Genomic DNA, 24,739 nt, shown 5'->3' on the forward strand with positions numbered 1-24,739 from the left:
GGGATGGGGTGACTGGGTGATGGACACTGGGGAGGGTATGTGCTCTGGTAAGCGCTGTGAATTGTGCAAGACTGTTGAATCTCAGATCTGTACCTCTGAAACAAATAATGCAATATATGTTAAGAAAGAAAAAAAGAAGAAGAATGTAGCAGGAGGGGAAGAATGAAGGGGGGGAAATCGGAGGGGGAGAAGAACCATGAGAGACGATGGACTCTGAAAAACAAACTGAGGGTTCTAGAGGGGAGGGGGGTGGGGGGATGGGTTAGCCTGGTGATGGGTATTGAGGAGGGCACGTTCTGCATGGAGCACTGGGTGTTATGCACAATGAATCATGGAACACTATATCTAAAACTAATGATGTAATGTATGGGGATTAACATAACAATAAAAAAATTTAAAAAAAAAATTACGGGAGCCTAGGGGCACCTGGGTGGCTCAGTCGGTTGAGTAGGCTGCCTTCAGCTCGGGTCATGATCCCAGGGTCCTAGGATCGAGCCCCGCATCGGGCTCCCTGCTCAGCGGGAAGCCTGCTTCTCCCTCTCCCACTCCCCCTGCTTGTGTTCCCTCTCTCGCTGCGTCTCTCTCTGTCAAATAAATAAATAAAATCTTTAAAAAAAAAGTTAAAAAAAAATTATGGGAGCCTAAAGCATCCATCTCTATCCTTACCTTGGCGTCACCATTAATGGTGAACATGTTTTACTTGAATGTATTTGACAAATGACCCCTTACTCAGTCCACCTGTGAATTCTTTGGACCCAGCAGAGAAAGGAATTAAAGCTTTGATTAACCAGGCCCATGAAGCAAAGTTCTATCAGAAAGAATCCCATACTCATGTAACAGCTGTTTAAAGCTTTTGAACAAAGAGAAAAGGGATTTAGAAGTCACTGAAGGGGTAATGAGCTTGGCATTTCAATCTTTCCCACGCTCCCAAACCTCAAATACTCAAGTAGGCGTAGTGTTGAACTTTTACAGATAACAAGAGTTACGTGTGTGTGTGTATACTGTAACATCTCAGAATTTTAAAAAGGGAATAATGTCCAAATATGTGATAGAAAATATTTAAAATTCCACCTCTAGATAAGACACTAGCAAAATCCCATTTTCCTGCACTTTCATCTGAAGAGGCAGAGGTAAATAACACAGTTTCCTGCTTTGGGGAGGGGAAGTTCATTTTGTGCTTTTCCCATGAATCCTTTGAAATCACAGCTAGAGACATTTTCCTCCACGTTGCCTAAGATCCTTTTCTGCACTACTAGACATAAGCAGCAATTCACCAGAACTCAGTGGTAACTGGCAGTTTTAACGGTTTGACAAAGCTTGGGTGGAATGGCTGACCTTTGAGATATCTTTTCATTTAGATGTATTATACTGGTTACCTTGCATTACGTCAATATCGACATTCACAACAAAAGAAAATAGCACATACATATGGAGCAATGGGAATATGTTACTATAGTTATAATGTGACAGAAACCAATGCAAACTGCGGTGAGTAACAAATAACATCTTAACGCTGAGTTTAAATCTACTTTAGGACAGAATCACATGAAGAAAACCAGCAAAATGTGTAAGTAAAAAAAAAAAAACTTTGGAATTAAAGAACTATAACTAGATGTAGCTGGCAGGCATCTTCTGTTAGAATAAGCTCTGTCTCCAAGTCAGCTTTCCAAAGTGATGACAATAATAAACGATATCCTAATTTTGATTTGTATTTGAATGTAAAAACCAAAGGACAAATTATTAATTATGAAATAATATGATGTCACCTTGAGGCATTTGATTCTAGGTACGTAAGTTAGGTTATTCTAAATCCACAGAGTTTGCAAACTCCTTTTTTAAGCCCATAGGGTTTAATGTTAATAAGATCTGAATATATATGTTAAAGGTGCAGCAAACAACAACTATAGCTATGGTCCTCACACACAGACACTGTGCAATGTCTATAAGGTTTATAGCCACACCTACATTTTTTCAATAAGAAGAAAATCTTTGTATTACGTATTTCATATTTGACCCAGTTAACATGTCTTACTATTAATCACTTAATCAATAATATAACTGATTTAGGGATATATATTTGAGGATGTATACTAAGAAATATACTTGAAAGAGTCCACATGGCTACAACCATATATGATTTTTCTTGAAGTCAAATTAGCTTATGTAACAACTCATGAGGTAGTTATATTGTTCTTTACACGATTTGAGAAACCAGTGTTTTTCTTCAATAGTTAACTGAACAGTATTTTTAAAACCCAATCATTTGATACTGAAACAAATCTTATTTATAAAAGTTCATCAATGCTCATATTATGTGCCTTACTGAACACATCATCTTTAATGTAAAATCTTAACAGAAATTTACTACTGTGATACTGATTAGATGGGCATCCTTACCTTGTGTTGGTATCTAGTGTCAAATGCATGTTTTATCAAAAGATTCTTTATGACAGAGATAGCTGTATATCTGATCTCATAATTGTCTTGAAGAGCAATGGAGGTTTCCCTCAGAAGTAAACCAACCAAGAAGTGATGCTTGCAATATTCATCTGATAAACTGTATTCAAGATTTGAATCTGCAGTACAATGAAATGGAAAACCCATTTATAAAAGTAATCAAAAATTACCTTGACATTAAAATACCATATTTATTATTTAGTGATATGTGATCATGCTAGCAAGAGCTATAATTTTATTCTTAACGAATGTGAACAATTCTTCTTTTGTCATGTAGAATGAGCATGCAAAATTTTTACAAGACAGGCACACTCACAATTAGGGCTGTAGGATAGCCTTAATGATCATTTCAGTCGGTAAGATAGTCCCTAGATTCCTTTTTCCTAGATTCTTTTCAATTCTTAGGAGTCTTAAGATTGAACCCAGAATGAAAGAATACTCTATTTGGCAATATCTTAACACATGTCTTTGTATCCGAAGAGATTTCGTGACAACTACAAATTGGATGGATTCTATACAACAATACTTGAATTACTTATCTGTTTACACTTGTAAAGTAGGAAAAGGAAGAAAAAGACAACTGAATCATTCTAATGGTATTAACTATGGACTGTTCTAGTAAATGTCACATACCGGCTGGAATACAACGGGATACAGGAACAGTAAGAAAAACAGCCTCATCTCACTCCCAGTTCATCAGCAGGCAAGTACAGATCTTTGACTTCAGAAAATCACCACTTCACTTCAAACTATGTCTTTCACTCCCTTTTAGACCTCAGTCCATTTTAAATCCCAGCTGCTAATATCCTGGTTGGGGCCTGCCCCATAACTACTCCCAAGGGACTGTGATCAAGTTTAGTCATTTCTACCGTAGATCTTCACAATCTTTATTTCCTCTCTTCTACCCTTGTATTTAATTAAGCTGTAAAGCTAAAGGATACGTTTTCTATTTTTTTGGGGGGGAGGGGTGGCTCTTCAGCAGTTCATATAATGCTATGTATTCAGTTAGGACATAATAAATGCTGTGAGTAGTCAGATTTAATCCTAAAATCCTGAATATCTGTCGACCCCTTCCTTTCTCTGACAGGAAAGCATCTGAGCTATACATGCTCAGAATCGAATACGGAAGTGGTTGAGCACGGGTGCTTGGTTTTCTAAATACTTTTTCTTCACTTTCACTGGCTCCAATTCAGTGACTAACACCCCACTAACACACACACACACACACACACACACCCCACCGCTCAACAGCTACTCCCTTGGAGACCAAGGCAGCCAATTTTCTTCTTGCCCTGGCTCATCCTCTTTTGTGAATCCCGAGCACTTTCCGCACACGAGGGCCAGTCATGACTAACCCAGGTGGCTCTATCCGGATAGATTCTGCAATGGCAGTTAAGTTTTTTTTTGGTTTTTTTGGTTTTTTGGTTTTTTACTTCAGTGATTTGAATACATCCAATCGGGTACTTTCCTCCAAACCTTCAAAACTGCGGCCAAACAGTCATTAGACAGGGTCAGAGAGGAGGGAGGCAAGCCTGGGCGAGAGGACACACACTTAAAGAACAGATACACCCTCCGCTCCCCACGCTGCATTGAGCAGGAACTTATTTTCAAGCGGATTCCTCTAACAATCAATGTGTAAGCTGATTTTAAAAGGAAACAAATAATAAAACCAATACTCCTTGGTTTGCTGAGTCCATTAGCCTAAAGCCTCACTGTGGCTAGGGACGATTTGAAAAGCAAACGAAGCCCCTCCCCCCGTCCACCTTAGCCATTCATCAAATCAATTGTTTTTAAAGACAGTGAACTACTTTAGAGTGAACCGAGTTAAACCTACCTACTGAAGTCAAACGGTCCACCGCAAATGAAAAAAAATCTAATTAATATATGAAAAGAAAAGGGACAAATAAAAAACATAGTAACATAAGAATAGTGCTACACAGCAAAGCATTCAATAAAACTAGCAATGGAGTTAACTGAAGGCATTTTATACATTTAATACATACGACAAATTACAATTCCACTCTGCTTTTATGCTTCTCTTTTGAGGTTCCTTTCAGTGGAAATGCATTTCTATGGTTTGTTTTTTTGTTTTTTAATTCGGTCTCATGTAAGAGTTCAAACACTATTACAGAAAGCAATTTTACGACTATCTGACATCTCTGGCTAAGGAGTCATCAATGTAATAATGCACCTGATTTCTCCACGCTGTGACTACCATCACTGACACTAAGAAGCAAGTGTGGAATACTGTTAATGAACGTATCTTCGGACAGTTAACGATTCTGAGGTTACCTTTCAATTCACGGTTTGCCCAGAAAACAGTACTCTACGCTAGCGCTAGCCCCCCCCAAAAGAAAACCACAATTTCGAGTGATGGAAAATGCAAATACATACCTTGAACACGCTGGAGTTTAGGTTTTGCAAATGCCATTGGCAAATTCAGAGGAATGTAATGTTCGTGATTGCAAATTGTTTGCAGAAATTCAAACTTGTATTCAGCCAGAACCTAAATGGAAAGAAGCGACACATGAACTCCCTTTTTCATCGGCATTTACTGTTTTAATAATTAAACACAGGCCATTCCTTTCCCAAACAGAAGTGTTCAGGGTTTTAAGCACACCTTGAGATGCGACCCGCGCAGGAAAGAGTTAACACAGCAGGCTCTCCTTTTAAAGCAAGCCTGCTCGCAAGGTTGGTTGCTGGCTGGCATTTGGGAAATTGGATTTTGAAATGCTTGCTACATGATAAGGTTCTGCCTTCTCTCCCAGCCTGCTCAGACTGTTGGTACAAACAATGTGATTTATTGTGAACACCTGCTTTCTTTCCCTTTCCTGCCTCTGGAATTTTGACTGGTCTCCAGTACATGGCCAGCCCCCCAGAAACAACCAAAACTCCAAGTCTCACATGGGCTTCCCTGCACAGCACTGTTGCACACGTGTGTCTGTATTTTCGCTGCTAGAGGACGGCTGTGCCCCGTGTGACCTTCACGGGAGGGAGGACGGGCCCTCGGGAAGCCTGCATGAGAACGGCCAAGGACTCCCCTAAATGTGTTTTTCCCTTACTGTTCCAGCTGTGTATCCTCACTGTGTCACCGTCATGAATCTTTAGCTGGGACTAAGACTGCCATAACTATACGCTGAGTCCTGTGAGTCTTTCCAGTGCACCCCGGAACATGTGGGTGGTCTCGGGGACTCCCCAAACACTATCCAATATCCCCTGCTTTGAGGTACAGCTATACTCAAAGAACCTAAATAAAAACAGCAGCTCCAAGTCCTCCGGAGAAAAAATATCACCCTTGGTCTCATGCTCTGATGTCGGACAGCCGCCACGGGGACGTCCTTGTAACTTACCTTGGGATCTTTGGGGCTGAATCCAGATATGTAGTCGTTTATCAAATTGAAAACAAATCCTCTATCCATTAGCGTCAGGCAGCGCTACGGAAACCAAACAAAAGGAACGGTGACATAATTCTGGAAGTCTGGCAAGGACAGCTTTTTAAAGTTCTCAAATTTGTTCCGCATGAAGGGCATGGCATTCTCACTTTTACAGACAATAGAATAATGGCATTCAGAGTTTTACTGTAGGTGACTTAAAGAAGAAGATAAAGGGCAAGTGATTTATTGTTGGAATAGGGTCCCAACTACAATTTTCATATAGAGATGGACAGATGCGCATATATATACACAAATACACATAGATCTATAAGCATACATATGTATGTATATACACACATAAACACATATACATACACATACGTATAATCTATTCAGCTACTCTGTCTCATTTTGGTCACCTCTAAAAGCTCAAAGTGAAGCATACAGTGGTCAGTTAGCTCTAAAAGTGGGGTTTGGCTAGGGCAACATTTCAGACCCAAAGAGAAGGCTCTGCTGTGTTCTGTGACGTCTTGGCCCATTAATACAGCCCTCTCCCGTGACCGCCCTCACCGCTGTCCAGAGGTGCCTGCTGGCCTCCTCCTAGTTAAGGCTCTCATTACCGGGTAAGCATACAACTCCAGGAAGCCTCTGAATCAGTGTGCACCCATCATCTCTCCATCCATCTGCTTCCAGATTCATCTCTAAGTCCAAGCCCTAATCATGTCACCTTCCCTCCCAAGAACTTTCAATACTTCCCTATGGTCTTTAATATAATTTCCAACTCCTCAGCCTGGCATTCAAGGACACTCACAATGTCGTCCCAACCTACTTCGCCTGTTTTACCGCCCGATACAGCTCATCTGCTCATTATCTGCTCCAGATGCACTGTGTATTCCCAACTCGGGGTCTGTGCTCAGGCCAGGCCTGGCTAGGAATCTGCCGAATGCTACCGATTCCTCAATGTTCGGATGAAATCCCATCTTCCTGAGCCACGTTGGCCCACAAGTCCCTTGTCAAACATTTTCTTTTACGCTACCTTGTGTTTTACTTATTAGTTCCCTGTCTTTTTACCTAGATAGGACAATAGGAAGTCTCTCTTTATCTTTATGTTCTCCACAGGGCCCACACTATCCCTATGAAATACAAGGAACTCCAGATTTGATCAACCAACCGTTTGCATCTCATTTCTCATGGGGATTGAGTTTCTCCCTCTCCCTCTGCCTGCCGCTCTGCCTACTTGTGCTCTCTCTCTCTCTCTCTCTGTCAAATAAATAAATAAATAAATCTTAAAATAAAATAAAATAAAATAAAAATTTAAAAAATTAAAAAAATAAAGGCATATATTTGAAAAAACATCATGTGAAATGAGCAAAACATGCCTTCCGGCTAAGTCACCTGTGTGGGACTTCTGATTTAATTAATTAGCCATTTCAGTGGGGGGCTAAAAAGAAAATCAAAGCAGACTGTTTCTTTTTTTTTTAAGATATTTTATTTATTTATTTGAGAGCAAGAACAAGGGGCGGGCAGCAGGCAGAGGGAGAGGGAGAAGCAGACTCCCCGCTGAGCAGGAAGCCCAATGGGGGGCCCGATCCCAGGACCCTAGGATCACAACCTGAGCCGAAGGCAGACGCTTAACCGACTGAGCCACTCAGGCGCCCAAACTGGGCTGTTTGACTGATGGAGCGCTTCAGTCAAAAGTTTCTCCAGGGGCGCCTGGGTGGCTCAGTCGGTTAAGCGTCTGCCTTCGGCTCAGGTCATGATCCCAGGGTCAAGCCCCAAATCTGGTTCTCTGCTCAGTGGGGAGCCTGCTTCTCCGTCTCTCTCTGCCCTTCCCTCCCTGCCTCCCCGCCCCGGCTTGTGCTCTCTCTCTCTCATGTCGCTTGTGCTCTCTCTCTCTCATGTCGCTTGTGCGACTCTCTCTGTCGAATAAATAAGTAAAATCTTAAAAAAAAAGTTTTCTTATGCAGACCTAGCCGAGTCTCTAGAAAGTGGGCAATTTTTTTCTTTGGCTTTAAAGACCATATTGGTGAAGAATAATTCCTTACCACGTTCTGGCTGCCTTTAACTCACCTTCAGGAAGCTAGCCAAACTATAATTGACATTTCGGGACTCATCGGGAATCTCGGCATAGCGAATAGTCACGTGGGGAATTATTGCGAGAAGCAACGAATGTAAGACATGATGATATGTCTCTGGAAATCTCTGGCCTCTGGGAACCTTAAATTAAATAGGCATAGCAAAAAGTCAGAGTCGCAAAAGGTCTAAATCGATTGCCATTCTTATTTTCAAACACTTTCTAGACATAAATGTGTTCAACCGGAGTCGAACTTTTCTCCCAACTTAAAAATGACATTGCTAGTTCAATGTACACTTCAGATTATCATAGGAACTACTGGACCTCGAATAATATAACTGACTGAAATCATCAACAAGCCAACTTTGGAATCATGTTCCTGAGATGCAGACACACCCCAGGCTTTCATTCCATTTTTTTTTTTTTCCTGACACACAAAGAATTCATGTATCCATGCATCTCTATTTCGGTAAACCTACTCTGAAAAGTCTGATAAAAATGGTAAATACAAGGTGACTGTCTTCCACTTCACAAATCTGAACTCTAGAATTCCTATAACCAAGAAAATGTTTCAACACAGACATGTTTAAACTACAAGATAAGGGGAAAGCTTCAGAGAAAATGCATTTTACATGGCAAATAACTAATAGGAAAGAAGGTATGTGCAAGAGTCTCTGAGGACTTTGAAAATGCATAAACTGTCAGACCTCAGATTTATGCAATACATTTAACGCTTTTTTTTTTTAAGGCAAAATTGAAAAAGCGAAGGGCTAAAGGCCCTTTAGTATAAGAGGATTTGCATGTCACTGCTACCTGTGAATAAGATTAGCCTTCTTTGCCTATGTTAAATATTATTCTTGAGCCTACTTACCTTAATTTTATTCTCTTCCAACAAGTATGTGGCCATAGACTTTGCAATAATTTCAAAAAAAACCCATGAGTACTAAAATAAACAAACAAATAAATAAAATCAATTTTTAATAGTTATCCAAATCCCGAAGCTTAGCAAAGCTGGACAAATCAATATGGATCTTATCTCTGAACTGTAACAACATTTTAAAAGTGATTGCAATTCACTATCGAAGTTCCACAAAATACCTTTAAATTGCATGGCCAAAAAGGTAATATTGTACCTCAGGGCCGGCTGCTGAGGTACAAGGAGCCCGTGGTGGGAATGCTCCCCTCTGTGGGGAGGTGCATTTTATCACTGACATTGTTTTGATTTGCTTATATATGGTGCTGACGGCAAACCAACTTTTAGTTTATTTTATGGTTGCTTTTCAATTCTCTACAGACAATGAATCTTACTAGTGTCTGCACCCAGTGAGGGACCCAGCCTTGCCCTTGGTACATCACTGGGGCCAGCCCAAGGAGCATAGGTGTTTGCCTAAGTCTATTTGAAAGGTAGAGAGAAGCCTCCAGCAGATATATCCTCAGGTGTCTGAAACTGAAATTCTACCATTACCAGAAATAGGAAAAATCATGACAAAAATAAGAGCCACCACTTGAACGCCTATGTGCCAGAAACGACGTGTTAAATGCTTTAGTTATATTTTAGAAGTGAGGAATTGGGACGCCCAGAGCCAGTCGATAACAGGCTCCAGATCACAGAACTACTAGGTGGCGGATTCTCACCCAGGTCTTTCTTTTACACAATTCTTTCTATTACACATTCAACTGAGAATAGGGCGGGGGGGTTGGAAGGGTGAAGAGAACGAAGAAGGTTCTGTGGAAAGCGTGAGGGAAAAGGATACATGAGCAGAGTGGTAAAGAAAGGGGGCAAATGACGAAAAGACCAGAACCCAAGGGGGAGGGTATCAAGCGAGTACATCTCCGGCTGCTTTTGTTACCCTGTTGTGTCCCGTTTCCTTACCTTTAGCAGTTTGTTTATTGCTAAAAAGTCGGCAGACTGTTTCAATATGGCAATCATCGTGGTAGCCAGGGTTTCGTGTATCAGCTGGGCCTGAGGGGCGCTCGGTTTTTCAGGTCGGAAGCTATACTACAAACGAAGGAAAAGGAACCGTCAGTCAAAATTCTCAAGGAAAAGAAACTGCTCCCAAAGAAAGCTTCCTCCACAAACCTTGATGAAGGATCTTAAATAATTATCCAAGCCTTCTTCATGGCACTTCGAAACGATATGTAAGAGAACCCTGAAAACACATTCGCAAAGGGCAGCACGTCAGGCTATGGTGAATTTCCGCAGTTGCACTGTCTAGCCCTAAAAATACCCCCACACTACCTGAAGTGTTAAAAGTGAGAGGACTGCAGAAGATATAATAAGATGGTCTAACAAGATTTCCGCATCTAACATGCTCAGGGCCTTGCAAAAACACTTCCCGGTTCAAAAGAAGGCTATTACGTTTTGGCAGCCCGGCTCTAAATCTCTGCGCACGTTTCAAGTAGGGTCACGGCTACTATGGGGCAAAAGACCTCCAGTGGGGTAAATATTGAAATCCCCTCCAGTGAGTAAAAGGAAAGGAAAGAGAAAGAAAAAATGAAAAGCACAGCAACAGATGGGGGAAAAGGAAGAGAGAGACAGGACGGGTATAATGGCATGACCTGCGATTGGCAGTAAATCTAAAATTCATATACGAGCCTGGCAGTGGTTCTCAAACATGATCCCGCATCGGAATCACCCGGAGGGCAGAAGGCTGGGCCGCTCTCCCAGAGGTTCTGATTTTTGAGGTCTGGGGTGAAGTTCAATGACCAGCATGATGCTGCTGGGGTAGGAGCCGTATTTGAGAACCACGGGACTACAGGGATGCTTTGTAAATTTTTGAGCAGACTGTCCCCAACAGCGGAGTAGAACAAACAGGTGCGCAGGGGTGTCACTTAAGGCCCAGCCGGAGAGGACATGGCAACAGTAGAAGCAGCAAAGCCAGAAACATGCAGCACTGAGCTCTCAATGCTTTTAAGTATCCTATTTTAATTGCAAAATTCAGTGCATTTTGCCTTCTACTCTACCATATATCCTTGTTTGTTTCTATAAAAGTAATAGTCCCTCACTGTTTTGAGTAAAAATTCATGGCTTAGGGTGACTCTGTCCAACATGAGAGCCACTAGGCACCTGTGGCTATTTAATGAAAATCGACAACAGTGAAAAGTTCAGATCCCCAGCTGCACTAGCCCTATTTCAAGTGCTCAAAAGCTAAATGTGGCTAATGGCTACCATATTGGGCAGCACAAGTGTAGAACAATTCCACGATCGGAGAAAGTTCTATCGGACAACACTGGTCTAGGGCAATGGTTCTCAAATTCTGCTGCATTATGGAATCACCTGGATAGCTTAAAAAAAAAAAAAATACTGATACTGAAGTTCCAACCCTAGATATTCTGGTTTCGTTGGTATGAATGTGGTCTGGGCACAGACCTCTTTAAAAGCTCCCCAGGTGATTCTAACATGCAGTCAGGTTTTAGAACCCGTGGTGGAGGAAAACACATTAAGTTTCTCCTATGGTTTCTGGTACCATCTATCCCTGGCGATACATGACCCCAGTCTGAAAAGCATGAAACAAGAGAAAATGGATATTAGATATCTGACTTTTGGGTTCTCGTCTGGAAGATAAATTTATAGTGAAAATGAAGAAACACAAAAAGAAACAAAAGTTGTGTCTTTGTATTTTAACACCGAAACTCACATGGTGCAGTTGATAGGAACGTCATCTTCGTGGGTCATATTTGTGAGAACCCGGAAGAGTTGCATAAGAATTACAGGTAGAAACTGTATCATGACTTGGATCTCCATGGCATGCAAACACTAAAATAAGTCATTATTAGTTATGAAAACAAACAGAAATATGATATAACTTGCAAATGTGAAACAACAAAAAAATTAAGTAATGAGAAATACATTCACTCGAATATAAGCCCACTTCGATGTGAGCTTCGTAAGACAGGGGACTTTGTTTTGTTGATTACTTTATCCACATCTCTATTTTGGCACTCAGATTTTGTTTGTGTATTTCACATTAAACACTTTATCTACTGAAGATAAAAAGTATAACTGGGATAAAGGGGTTTTGGAATAAAGACAACTGATTGCTGGTAAACCAGCACTCCACTGGAGTGGGAGAGCAGATGTGTGTGAAGGTTCTGGAGACTGGCCTGCTGGAGTGTGTTCTACAGAACGTGGGCCATCCGTTAATCTGCTGAGAAGGTAAATGGGATGCAGTAAAGAGCACTCCTCTGTGTAACTGGCTTCACACTGCACCACCCACAAAACCGGGGCAGCACTGCGTTCAAACATCCCTACAGTACATTTCTTCCAAGTGCTAACACCCTGTCTCTAGCCATAGATACGTCAACAGCACAAAGAAGAAATGTGTTCGTATGTCTGTAGAAATGATACGAGCAGCAAAATCTGTAAAATGTCTTTCTTCTTCCTTCCCTTCTCCCCACCTCCCCTCCTTCACTCAGGCATTCACTCAATCATTTCATCAACCAGCCAACCAAAAGGTGAAAACAAGTCTCACTGGGCACCTTGTACACCAGTTCACGGTTCATCGTGATGGGAAATGCAGAGACGGAGGAGACAAGTCTCTGGACCTAAGGAACTCAGTATTTCTCTTTTGCTCTGTCTCTCCATCCTTAGCCTCATCATCCCTTTTCAGGACACTATCATCTATATGCGAAGCATCTCAGCCATGACCTCTTAGTTCTGGGCAGAGTCTCTTCAGTCAGATGCATAAGGCAAGAGATCGAGCTCAAGGAACCCATGTCTATCCTTCGAGTTTTTCCTTCCTTTTGCCCCCTTTCTTCTAGCCTTACTGCCATCACCCCTCTTAACCTATAACCAAAATAGTCTAATCATTCCATAGGCGGTCTCTGTGCAGGTCGTCTTAACTCTCCACACATCCACGTCTCATTTCCAAATTCATCTCCCTCCGATTTGGTTCCATCAGACCACCTCCTGCCAAAATGCCTGTGATGCCTCCCCATGACCTAGGGCAGTGGCTCTCAACGACGGGCCACTTTGTCCCCCACGGGACATCCCCCAATGTCTGGAGACGCTGGGGGTTGTCACAACTGGGGGTGCTCCTGACACCTAGTGGATAGAGGTCAGGGATGCTGCTAAACGTCCTACCATGCACTGGACAGCCACTTACCACAGAGAAATTGACCTGTCCAAAATGTCAACAGTGCCATGCTTGAGAAACTCGGGCCCACGGTCCAAGATTACTTAAGACCCAACCTAGATTTCCAGCTGTAACACTCTTCATCCTTCATAAGGCCAAACAGGTGCCGTGACCGCTCTGGCAGTATATCCTATGCATTCCCACCTTTGTGTATTTGTTCGGTTTTTAGCCGCATCCTAGCCATCCTTCCAAGTCAAGCTGAAACCCCTACTCATTCGACAAAGGCATACTGAATGACCCTCCAAGTGCCAAGCACATCAGAAACACCTGGTTCCTCCCATCAAGCCGTTCAGAGTCTATGGGGAGAAAGACCTGGGACTAAATCTACAATACAAATGGTCAACAGTACAACAGTGGTATGTACAAAATGCACGAAGGAAGAAGCAACTGAGTCCTCACGTGGGCAGAGGATGTCCAATAAGGCTTCAGAGAGGAGGCAGGTGAAAGGCAAAGTGGGATAATATCAGGTAGAAAAGAGAGATGGGCATTCAAGGCAAAACCGATCCAGTATCGCTCCTCGGTAATTTACTCTCAACGCAACAGCTAGAGTGTTCTTTCTCCCCCTTGTTACCGACCAAACAAACCACCATGAACAAAAGGCTGTCAAGGGCTTCCCGTGCCTACATGTACCCCACCTCCCTCTCCAAGCTCATCTCATGCCACCTCCCCCCCACCCCGCAGCTGCTCACTGCGTTCCACCTATACCATCTTTTCTTCTTTTCTGTCCTTCTAACACCATCGCAAGGTGTTTACGCCTGCTGCAATCATCTGTCCTCCTTTGCCACAGCTTTAGCCCCTACGCTCGTTTTCCTCTCATCAATTTCTTTTCGGCTTGCTGCATCATCTGCTCAGATAGCCTTCCCTGACAACTCCACCTAGAACGCACTCCTGTCATGTCGGATCCCATTCATCTGTTCTATTTTCTCCGCAACATTCATCTTGATCTCAAATTACTCATTTATACCCTCTCTACCCCAGCTAGAGCAGGGATGTAGTCTGAATTGCTTCCCCGTCATATTCCTAGTGCCCACCGCACTATCTGGTCCATACGAGGTGCCCAGTAAGTATTTGGCGAATGACCGTATCAACGAATAAAATCAGGAACCGAAGCATTAAGATAAAGATGGGAGGCTTCTAGTCTCAGGGGTTCCTCGGTTCCCTGGACCCTTAGCACTATAACCTGGATCGTGCATTTGCTATCTATCACATATTGGTACTGCTCACTTACATTGTCATTCTACTTGTATGTGTCCTGTCTCTCTGACTGGTTTTAAGATCCTCATGGGCAATGACCCTAAGTTATTCTTCTCTGCAAGCCTCGCAGCATCTGGGAAAATACTACATACATAATAAAAGCCCAACAAGCAGGTGGCAAGTGAATTGGTGAAATAATGTCATTTATGGGGTCAACAGATAGCATGGTTTCGTAGAAAGAACATGGGACCAGGAGTCAAGAGACACACGCCACAGGCTCAGCTCAGCTCAGCTCTGCTCCGTACCAGGTGAGCGACCACAGGCAAGTCCCCTCTACTTGGGCTTCAGTCTCCTTATCTGTAAAATAAAAACTCTCAAGACTCCCTTTCAGGGCTAACGGTCCCTACAGGAACTGGGCTATTTCTGTAATCGTACAGCATTTCACTCGCTGCCACTAGAGGGCGAGCAAAGGTCACATAAATATCAGAAATTTCCACACCCTCACTTCCACACAAAAAGGAGTACTTTTTTTTTCTCCATTTTAAGACTACCAGTATATTTGAAAATGAAGCTCTGCTCTATTCCATTCTGTTAAAACTTTTACAAAGCTTCCCCACTGGAAGAAAAGCCAAAGAGCTTAACAGGCTCAGCATACACACATAAACCTGGCATTCTAGACGTTACCCAAGGAAAGGATTTGAAAGGTAGAGGACTGTTAGACTTCTTAATAATAATTAAGAATAACAGTCACCATTTATCAACTATCCCCCTGCTTTTACCCTTCCAACAGTATATGCTCAATATGGTAGGCGGAATGAGGCTTTATTATTATTTTTTAAAGATTTTACTTATTTATTTGACAGAGAGAGACACAGTGAGAGAGGGAACACAAGCAGGGGGAGTGGGAGAGGGAGAAGCAGGCTCCCCAGTTTAGCAGGGATCCCGATGCGGGGCTCGATCCCAGGACCCTGAGATCATGACCCGAGCCGAAGGCAGACGCTTAACTACTGAGCCACCCAGGCGCCCCAGAATGAGGCTTTAAAAACCCAAAGCCCATCATGTGGCTCCTCTGTTCAGCACCCTGCAAGGCTTCCCAGCTCATTGAAGGTATAATTCAAACTCCTCATCATGGCGTATGAGGCCTTCCCCAACTAGCTCCTCGGGGTCTTTGCACCTGCTGCTCCCAGCTCGCTCAGAAGTCCACCTAGCTGGCGCCCTCATTTCCCTTAGGTCTCTGGCAAGTGTCACTTTACCAGAGATCTTCTCTGACACTTCATCTAGAAGAGGGACCCCTTAGAATCTTTATTCCTCTTCGATACGTTAGGGGTTCCTTTGTGGCACTTATCACCACCTGAATGAATATATACATTCATTTCTTTGTTTATTGTTCATCTGCCTCCACAAGAAAGTAAGCCCCTCGACAATGGGGATGTTGTCTGTTTTCTTCATTTATATCCCAAACACTTAGAATGATGCCTGGCCCATAGAAAGCCTCAAGAATTCAGTGTAGACTCAAGGATTACTATACTCTATAGTAGATGCCCTGTCTCACTTAAGCTTCAAAACCACCCTAACAAGGTGGCGTTGCTGGTTATCCCTATGTGACAGATGAAGAAACAAAGGCTTGGGGTAGTTCAGGAAGTTGGCCAAGGTCAATCCCAGGGCTAATAAGGGACAGGTCTGGGACACACACTGGGTGAATGATTCCAGAACCCATCCGTATTATCTCATCTCCTACTACCTCTCTGAAAGAAATGCACGTGTTTATTTCCTGAGAATGGCATTAAGTAGTAACATGTGTCCAAAGGGAAATCCTGTAGAGATTTCACTTAAAATAAAAATTCCTGGGGCGCCTGGGTGGCTCAGTCATTAAGCGTCTGCTTTCGGCTCAGGTCATGGTCCCAGGGTCCTGGGATCAAGCCCTGCCCTGCATTGGGTTCCCTGCTCAGTGGGGAGTCTGCTTCTCCTTCTCCCACTCCCCCTGCTTGTGTTCCCTCTCTCGCTGTGTCTTTCTCTGTCAAATAAATAAATGAAATCTTTAAAATAAAATAAAATAAAATAAAATAATTCCTGGGACGCCTGGGTGGCTCAGTCGGTGAAGCGTCTGCCTTCGGCTCAGGTTGTGATCTCAGGGTCCTGGGATCGAGCCCCGCATCGGGCTCCCTGCTCAGCAGTGAGTCTGCTTCTCCCTCTGTCTACCACTCCCCCTGCTTCTGCTCTGTATCTCTCTCTCTGACAAATAAATAAAATCTTTAAAAGAGTCTCATAAAAAATAAATAAAATAAAATAAAAATTCTTCAGGCTTGCCATGGCTGACCTACCGAAGGAGCAACCAAAAGGAGAGTTGCTGTCAGCTAGGTCCCGTGATGTGCAATTCGGTCCTACCATGTTAGGCAATAAATGGGAGTCTTGGGTTCTCAATACATTGGACAAAATGTGGTGTTTCTTAAGACTCTTCCATGCAACATGCAGAAACGAGGTTTTCTGTCTTTAGTTGACCCCTTTGATAATCTTTCACCCATAGACCCAGGAATCGTCATTTTATTCCAAGCAAAAGGGACTCCATTTCTCCTGACCCTTTTCCCCCCAGCACCTTTCCTGGGCAGTAAGCAGGAAGAGAAAAGACCTGAAAAAGTCAATTTATGGAACTGAAATAAACATTTTCAGAAATATGTCGACAGATTCTAGCTACAACATTTTCTTCCTAATGTAGCAACTCTGCGGTCTGCTCCTAAATAGGCACTTGACAGAAAAGCACATAAAAGAAAATATTCTCTTGAGGGTACACAGCCCAAAGTATTTTAAGGGGTTAGTTTGATCCCCGCCCCCAATCAAAAGGTGGCAACAAGAAAGACACTAAAACCAACCCTTTTTGCAGAAAGCTGCTGTTCATTTACCTTTAAATATTTAATGAGCTCCCCCGGAACCTCTTTCGAGCCTGACTGAATCAGCTGGCAATGATGGAAGAATTTGTGCACATGGAGATCCTGAAAAACAGATGGACACGGCCATATGAAATGTGATTCCTCACCCTCAGACGCAGGCTCTCTAGCGCTCCCTCTGCCCACATCTTGCAAACCTACCCACCAGGGTCTCCAAGCGCCCAGACCCGGCTGCTGCGGCTACCAACATCTGTGTCCGCGTCCCTTAGTCCCCTGGACCATCACACAAAGCAGCAAAACCAGGCAAAGTGAGCATGTGCCTAAGCGTACCGGGCAAGCCACAGTTTTTGCGTGACTAGTCAAACCTTTGTTTAATTCTTTTTTTGACGGGTGTAGCCTCTGAAGTTGGGCTGCTTCTATATTTTTAATGAAATGAGTAGGAATAGAGGTCTGGACTGACAGACGAAGGAAAGGGAGCAGCAGGGAGCTACCAGACAAGTCTCAGGCATTCAATGTTCAACTTACCATGGCACTTGGCTGGCGAGTGTCCAGCTGGCCTATATGGAATCTATATATTATATGCAGGCTCTGTGGACAGTGCGTACCGTACTGGGAACTGGGATAATAAGATTTGGATTTTGACCTGCTTCTTCTAATTAGTATCTGTGTGACCTTGGGTCAGTCATCTAACCCGACCGAGTTTCGGTTTCTCCATCCATGGAACGGTGAAATGGGCAGGGGGGGCCACACCAAGGAACGTGGACTGCCTCTTGTCCATCGGTGATTTTTTGAATGGTCGCTTGAGCCTTCCAACAGACATCTGACTCTAACTGCATGGCTGATAAGGCTAAGAGTAAACTGTACTAGTCATCCATGATCCACTGACTTCAAATTTCTGGGTTCGACTCCGGTCTAACGGTGAGAAAAACATCAGACAAATTCCAACAGAAGGGCAGCCTACCCAATATCACTACTCATGAAGATGGACAAGGTCATCAAAAACAATGAATGTCTGAGAACTTGTCACAGCCAAGAGGAGCCTAAGAAGATGGAACAACTACATGTAATATGCTATCCTGGATAGAATCATGGAACAGAAAAAGGTCATTAATAGGTAAAAACTAAGGAAATCTGAGTAAATACAAACCTTAGTCATTGATTATGTATCACTACTGGTTCATTAATTATAACAAACGTGTCATACTAATGAATGTAAGAGGTTAATAACAGGGAAACTAGGTGGGGCGCCTCAGTGGATCAGTTCGTTGAGTGTCTGCCTTTGGCTCAGGTCACGATCTCAGGGTCCTGGGATCGAGCCCGGGGTCGGGCTCCCCGCTCAGTGGGGAGCCTGCTTCTCCCTCTGCCCTCTGTCCCTCCCCCGGCTTGTGCTCTCTCTCTCTCAAATAAATAAATAAAATCTTTTTTAAAAATAACAGGGAAACAAGGTACAGGGTATATGGGAATTCTCTGTATTGTCCTATTTTTCTGTAAATCCCAAACTGTTCCAAAAACTAAAATTTATTTTTTTAAAGAGGTGATAAAGGGCCTCCACAATCCTTTCAGACTTTTGTGAGGCTTGAATCCATTAATGGGAACAAAGGGATTCGGGGATTTGAAAGGGATTATAAAATCTGAGTTATTACTATTAAGAATGATGTTATTACTAATGAGAAAGCCTTTGAGGCCACAATCTCTCTAAGGCCGCAGGAATCAAATATAGTCTATTCTAAACAAGAAATAGAATCGGGGGCGCCCGGCTGGCGCAGTTGGAAGAGCATGCGACGCTTGACCTCGGGGTCGTGAGTTCAAGCCCCATGCTGGGTGTAGAGATTACTCAAAAATAAACAAACTTAAAAAGATTCAAATATCAAAATTGACAAAATTCACATGATGCAACTTACTTGAGTATAAATCGTAGACTCTAAGTGGCTTTTAATCTTCAACAAAGGCTTTGCACCGTCTACCCACTTAATATCCACATTAGATTGCTGTGGACGGAAAATAGATAGGAGTTTCTATAACATACCTATGAATAGATGAGTGACACATGACACCTTTACACATTTCAACTTTTTCCCTTTTTTTTTTTTTTTAACCCCAGAAACATATGTGTTTGTCTCACACATAGGGAACTATTGGAGACAATAACCTGCCTTGAGAATAAACGGCTCCTAGATCATTTTCAATTTCCAGTGCTTTGCCGGCTGAACTTTCATAAAGTACAATAAAAATGAATTACTAAATAAATGCATTTTTAACAACGATGCACAAAATCCAAGCCTCAGCTCGTAAAACTGTTATTAGAATAACAGACACGAGGGGTGCCTGGCTGGCTCAGTCAGAAGAGCATGCGGACTCTTGGTCTCAGGGTCGTGATTTTGAGCCCCGTGTTGGGTGGAGGGATTACTTAAAAATAAAATCTTAAAAAAAAAAAAAAAAAGAATCAACAGACATGAGGTAACTTGGTCAAACTGCTCTCAAAAGCTTTCCAGCGCTCACTTTCCATACTTAGCTTTCTTGTGGACCGGTCCTCAGACCGGACTTTGTGAAGCTATCCACTAGAAGAGCGAATTCTACTTTTTAAACGTTTCATCGTGATCCCTTCAACAAACGCAGTGATTTTCCTACCCTTCTTGATTCTGCATCATTCAGATTCAAGTAGCCCGGAGGAAGATTGGCGGAAACTGGCAGCTGCTGCTCAAATGTAATGATTCTACCATCCTTCAGCAAAGGTACCCAGGCAAAGCCAACTGCCAAGACAATAATCAACCGTGAGAGATGAAACTGCAAATGCAATTAGCTACACAGATCTCTGAATGCTGGGGAACAGGGCGGGGTGGCGATGTTTCCAGGGGTCTGTATGGGGGAGTCCACGCGGTGGGCATCTGAATCCTGGGGAAGGAACAATGCATTTGGATGGCTTCCTAATCACAGCCTGGCCACTAATGAGTTCTCTACTCAACTTCCTGGACTATAAATTGGGAACGACACATAGTCTTTCCACCTACTAGTTACTGAGAGACCAAAGAGAGAGAATACAGGAGAATACTTTAAAAAATTTTAAAGTGCATCAGTACCATTATCTTTACCCTTTGGGGGATGAATTGTGGTAGACTTATTTTTTAAAAGAGTCAGAGCTCCCTCATCCATCCCTAGTGAGAGCACAGAGTCTCAGGTCTGGGACAATCTCAGCCAGCAATCAGCATGTTGCAGATTTTCTTTCAGCAACCCGACGGTGAGGGACTATGGAAAATTAAGGTCACAAGTCAAGGTCACAGCCCATATTCATACAAAGCAGTGTTCAGCTGGGCAGGTTTTCCTGATTACAGAAGGACGAGGTGTAGTAGCAGAATGCAGACGGGCCATAGTGTTTACGACTCGAATCCACTGAGAGATTTCCCCCCGTCTCTGTATTTCCTAAAAGTTCTGCTCAAAAGAGCCTCTTGGATTTCTATTAGAAAACTCATCATGTTCCAGCTAAAAAAGCCTGAGCCATCTGTATTCCTCAGGTTGAGTAGTGTCATTATTTCCATTATAGAGCTTACTCTGGGCTTCAAGTGTTTATATCTCAGCTGTAAAAAAAGCTTGCTCGGGACCAAGGTTTGGCACATGAGCGAGGATGTTGGCTGGAGAGCCCTTTCTGAAAGCCACTGCCTTCTGATTCTTTAAAATTCTTCGCGTGAGTGTGTATGTTTATACTGCGAACACAGAAGTCAACACAAATCTGGTTAGAATGTTTTCATTCACGTGTTTAATTTGGCAAATGCTTTAATTCTTCAAAGAAGACAAATATGTTGCTTTCTCTAAGGAGACTAAATGGCTTTCTCAGACTCCGAAACACGTCTGAAGGGCATCTTTACTAGCACAACTTCAGAAATGGTTTACCCAGAGCTCTTCTCTTATAAAGAGCAGAGGAAAGTAACGTGAGCACGGGAACCATTCGAAAGGACTCTGTCAGAGTAGTTAACTGAAAAAGCAGACACATGACCAAAGGTTTCCAGTCCAGAAAAATAGGAAAATCTATTTCTTGTTCTTGGTTGAAATTTTTCCCCACAGACATTTTTATTGAGATAGAATTCAGATACCATACAGTTCGTCTATTTAAAAGTGCACCCTTCAACAGTTTTTAGCATATTCACAAAGCTGGGCATCCACTGCTACGATCTAATTCCAGAACTCTTCCATCACGCCACAAAAGAACCTCCACACCCCTTAGAAGTCACTCCCTATTTCTCCTTTCCCCCAGTCCCTGGCAACTGCTAGTCCACTTTCTGTCTCTATGGAATTGCTTAGGCAACATTTTTGCACTATGAATTAATCAGAGCGTGGCCAAGGGTGTCTCTCAGTCAAAACTCATACAGAGCACTTGGAAGCTGGGAACGTACAGTGTCGAGCACATGCCATCTGGCTCAGGGACATGAAGCCACTTAAGGATGGACAGTTCAAAGTGATCAGTGGCCCACGGAATAACCATCTTGTGCTCCACCGAGCCCTTTGCCCACTTCAGTCTAGGATTTAAATAAGGAAAGAGTAATGTGTCCTTTAGGACGTGCACGGTCTTGAGTTCCTATTGTTCTGCCAGATTTCTTCTCAACCCTCGCGGTCCCTTGCCCTGAACAAACTGCAATTCCTGTGGAGACAGAGAACAGGACCACACGATCCATAAGGGCAACTTTCTACTACTTCAGTCTGGCTGCCTGGCGGGCTTCACTCAGATGTCTCACCGGCACCTCAAACTCAACATCAGTCCAAAACCTATGATTCCCCACCACCCCGTGATTTTGCTACTTGCAAGTTCCTTCTTTCCAGTGTTGAAGCTTCACTGCTAACTCTGAATTCTCTCTCTAGTTGCGAACCATTTGTCAGACCCGATATATTCTTCTTCTGCAGTCCCTTTCTCTCCATCCCCCGGCTACTGCCGTAGGGTGGCCCCCTGTCCCCCTGGACCTCTGAAGTAACCCCTAACTGGCGTTTCTTCCTTCTTTCTCACTCCAACACCCTCCGCCATCACATTGCTGCCTGCGGAAGAGCTCTTACCGGTGTTTACAGCCCTTCGATAGTTCCATGCTGGTGACAGAATACAGTCAAATCCACAGCCTGGCATTCAAGGCTTTCCATGATCTGGTGCCTCCTTTTCAACCTGACGTCCTGTTGATTCCCCTCCCAACACCTGGTGCTCTGGTCCTACTGAACTTACGCGTGGTTCCCTGTCCATATCCCTCAACACTCGGCCTCTGGACAAGCTCTTCCGTTATCCTGGAATCTACCTTCCTGCCATCACTGCATTGTCAAACTCTACTTTGCCCGTTTAAGGCCTCACCCCAAACCCCATCTCCTCCTGGAAGCCTTCCCAGATTCCCAGCCACTTGTCCCTCCAACCAGTCGAAGTAATAACTCACTCTTCCCGGAGATTACACAGCACCGCTTTCTCGGTAGCTACTACTTTCTATCTTGTCTGATGGTTGTCTTATAGATCTCATTTCCCCTGCTAGACCATAGGCTCACTGAAGATGAGATCTGTGTTTGAGTCTCCACTGTATTCTCCTTAGTACTTATCATAATGTCTCGCACATAATAAATATGCAGACCTATTTGGTGAAGGAATGAATGAATGCAGGAATGAATGTATGAATGAATGAATTTCAGACTGATCCAGGCTAGCTTGGTTCTGAATCCCAGGGCCTCCTGACATTTATCTAGTGGCGGTGACACACACAATGTTTATAGGGCCTCTGTGTTCTCCTAAAGGATGCTTCCCACTGGTTTATCTAAGGCTTTGCTGGATGGGACCAGGACTGGCCCTTCACTACTAGCGTTTATTCAGATTCATTAAATCTGTTCTGTTCTCACTAGAACCAGGTGGGTCCCCAATCTCCCTCAGGCTCAAATATACCCCTGGGCTCTGGGCTTACTTCCTACTTCCTTAGCGAGACAGACTGGAAAGTTCTGGTTGCTGGGCCATTCTACTTAAAAGAAATCATGGTCGGGGCGCCTGGGTGGCTCAGTCATTAAGAGTCTGCCTTCGGCTCAGGTCTTGATCCCAGGGTCCTGGGATCGGGCCCCACATCAGGCTCCCTGCTCAGCAGGAAGCCTGCTTCTCCCTCTCCCACTCCCCCTGCTTGTGTTCCCTCTCTCGCTGTCTCTCTCTCTGTCAAATAAAGAAATAAAATCTTTAAAAAAAAAAAAAGAAATGATGGTCAAATGAACCTATAATTCATCTTTCACCAATGAACTTTTTAACTCGGAAATGTACATTTTGGTGAGGGGAAGAAGTGGTTTGCCGCTTGAGGAAAAGAGGTTACATTCTAGACAATTCCATCTCAAATAGCTGTAGAAAGAGACTTTGAAAGAGTACACGTACCTGGAGTTTCAACTGTGTCTTGCTTTTTGGTTGTTCCCTTTGTATTAATTTCACAACTCACATGATAAAAAGTAAAAAGCAAATGATGTTTTTGATGCAGGTGAATGGGAAGCTCGATTTTAATCTGAAATGACAGCAAAATCACACATCGCATTTTGTTTTGTTTTCATTGTCAAGCTGGACAGTCAGACCTTTAGTTCAATTTCATCATACTTTTCCAATGACATATTTTTTCTCAACTGACAAGCCAAGTCCTCAAGTAATAGGTATCATTTAAATGTACTCTAAAGGCTTTTCCAGTCAGTTTCAATTTGACAACAATAGTCTCCTGGGTAGTGAGGGCTGATTTATGACTTGTGCTGGAGAGTCCAGTGGATTCTCCTGGATGCAACTTTGCAGCAGGATTTTCTAACACACTGGATCAAAACCACAGCCTCACAGCCCAGAGATACTATGTAACTCAATCTGAGTCAGTGAATGCAATCGATCTAAAATGTGTACTGAATTTGAAAGGCTTCTTTTTTCTAAACTGTTGCCTTCCTTTGCATGGAAAAAAAAAATTAAGCTTTGCAAATAAATGTGCAAAAAGTCACTATGGTATTATGGTATCCACCAATTACAGTTCATATAAATATCTTTTGAAGGAAAACACAAGATTACTCTTGAATAAAGAAATAAAAATCGTCACCCTTGGCACATGAATTTAATCCTAGAAATTAACACTTCAATACAAGCATCTCAAGTGATTTTCCAATCGGGACCCAACCAAATGTCTTTACTGCCTCCTGGAAGTACATGAGAGACACATCACAGATTTAATTGATTTGACGCGTGTGCATACACCTGCACAAAAACACATGCAATCTCTCTCAATCTCTCGCTGTCTTGGTCAATAGAGACTGAAACGACTGAAAAGCCTGTTTCTTTCGGGCGCCCTAAAAATAATGCGGATTACTTGCTAAACGATCGAGTTTTCTGGAGTGACTGGTGTCGATGAGAGAGGGGGACATATTAAAACAGCTTGGTGCTGGACATCTGGCCTCATCATCATTCACGCAAGGCAGGGTTTTGGTGTTAGAACTAATTTCTGTCGTAGGTATATTTCACCACAGAACACGCCTATTCATAGCAGCCAGACCATCTGGGTATCTAATGCTCTGCTGCACATAAATATGGGCACACTCTCTCTCTGGGGGGCAAAACCGCAAGGCACCACTATGCTCCTCCCCATCCCCCACACCACCAAGAGCATTGGATGGAGA

General features: G+C 43.1%; 1 protein-coding gene across 2 annotated transcripts in view; it reads right to left on the reverse strand.

Annotated features, from left to right (window-relative positions):
* The window catches only part of DOCK11 (dedicator of cytokinesis 11), a 189,068-nt gene that overhangs the window by 71,192 nt on the left and 93,137 nt on the right, over window positions 1–24,739 (reverse strand). Inside the window, exons 20-32 of one of the 2 annotated variants that reach the window (XM_032391395.1) lie at window positions 23,478–23,601; window positions 19,745–19,866; window positions 19,018–19,104; window positions 17,132–17,221; window positions 11,544–11,662; window positions 9,986–10,055; window positions 9,779–9,904; window positions 8,777–8,848; window positions 7,902–8,048; window positions 5,808–5,891; window positions 4,852–4,963; window positions 4,292–4,330; window positions 2,398–2,576 (exon numbers count right to left, since the gene is read on the reverse strand). In XM_032391395.1, coding sequence (XP_032247286.1) covers window positions 2,398–2,576; window positions 4,292–4,330; window positions 4,852–4,963; window positions 5,808–5,891; window positions 7,902–8,048; window positions 8,777–8,848; window positions 9,779–9,904; window positions 9,986–10,055; window positions 11,544–11,662; window positions 17,132–17,221; window positions 19,018–19,104; window positions 19,745–19,866; window positions 23,478–23,601 — 1,371 coding nt within the window. The remainder of the gene's footprint in view (window positions 1–2,397; window positions 2,577–4,291; window positions 4,331–4,851; window positions 4,964–5,807; window positions 5,892–7,901; window positions 8,049–8,776; window positions 8,849–9,778; window positions 9,905–9,985; window positions 10,056–11,543; window positions 11,663–17,131; window positions 17,222–19,017; window positions 19,105–19,744; window positions 19,867–23,477; window positions 23,602–24,739) is intronic. The other variant, XM_032391396.1, reaches the window with a different exon arrangement.

This window comes from Phoca vitulina, unplaced genomic scaffold (genome assembly GCF_004348235.1).
Source record: "Phoca vitulina isolate PV1807 unplaced genomic scaffold, GSC_HSeal_1.0 scaffold62, whole genome shotgun sequence".
In the NCBI taxonomy this organism is placed as follows: Eukaryota; Metazoa; Chordata; class Mammalia; order Carnivora; family Phocidae; genus Phoca; species Phoca vitulina.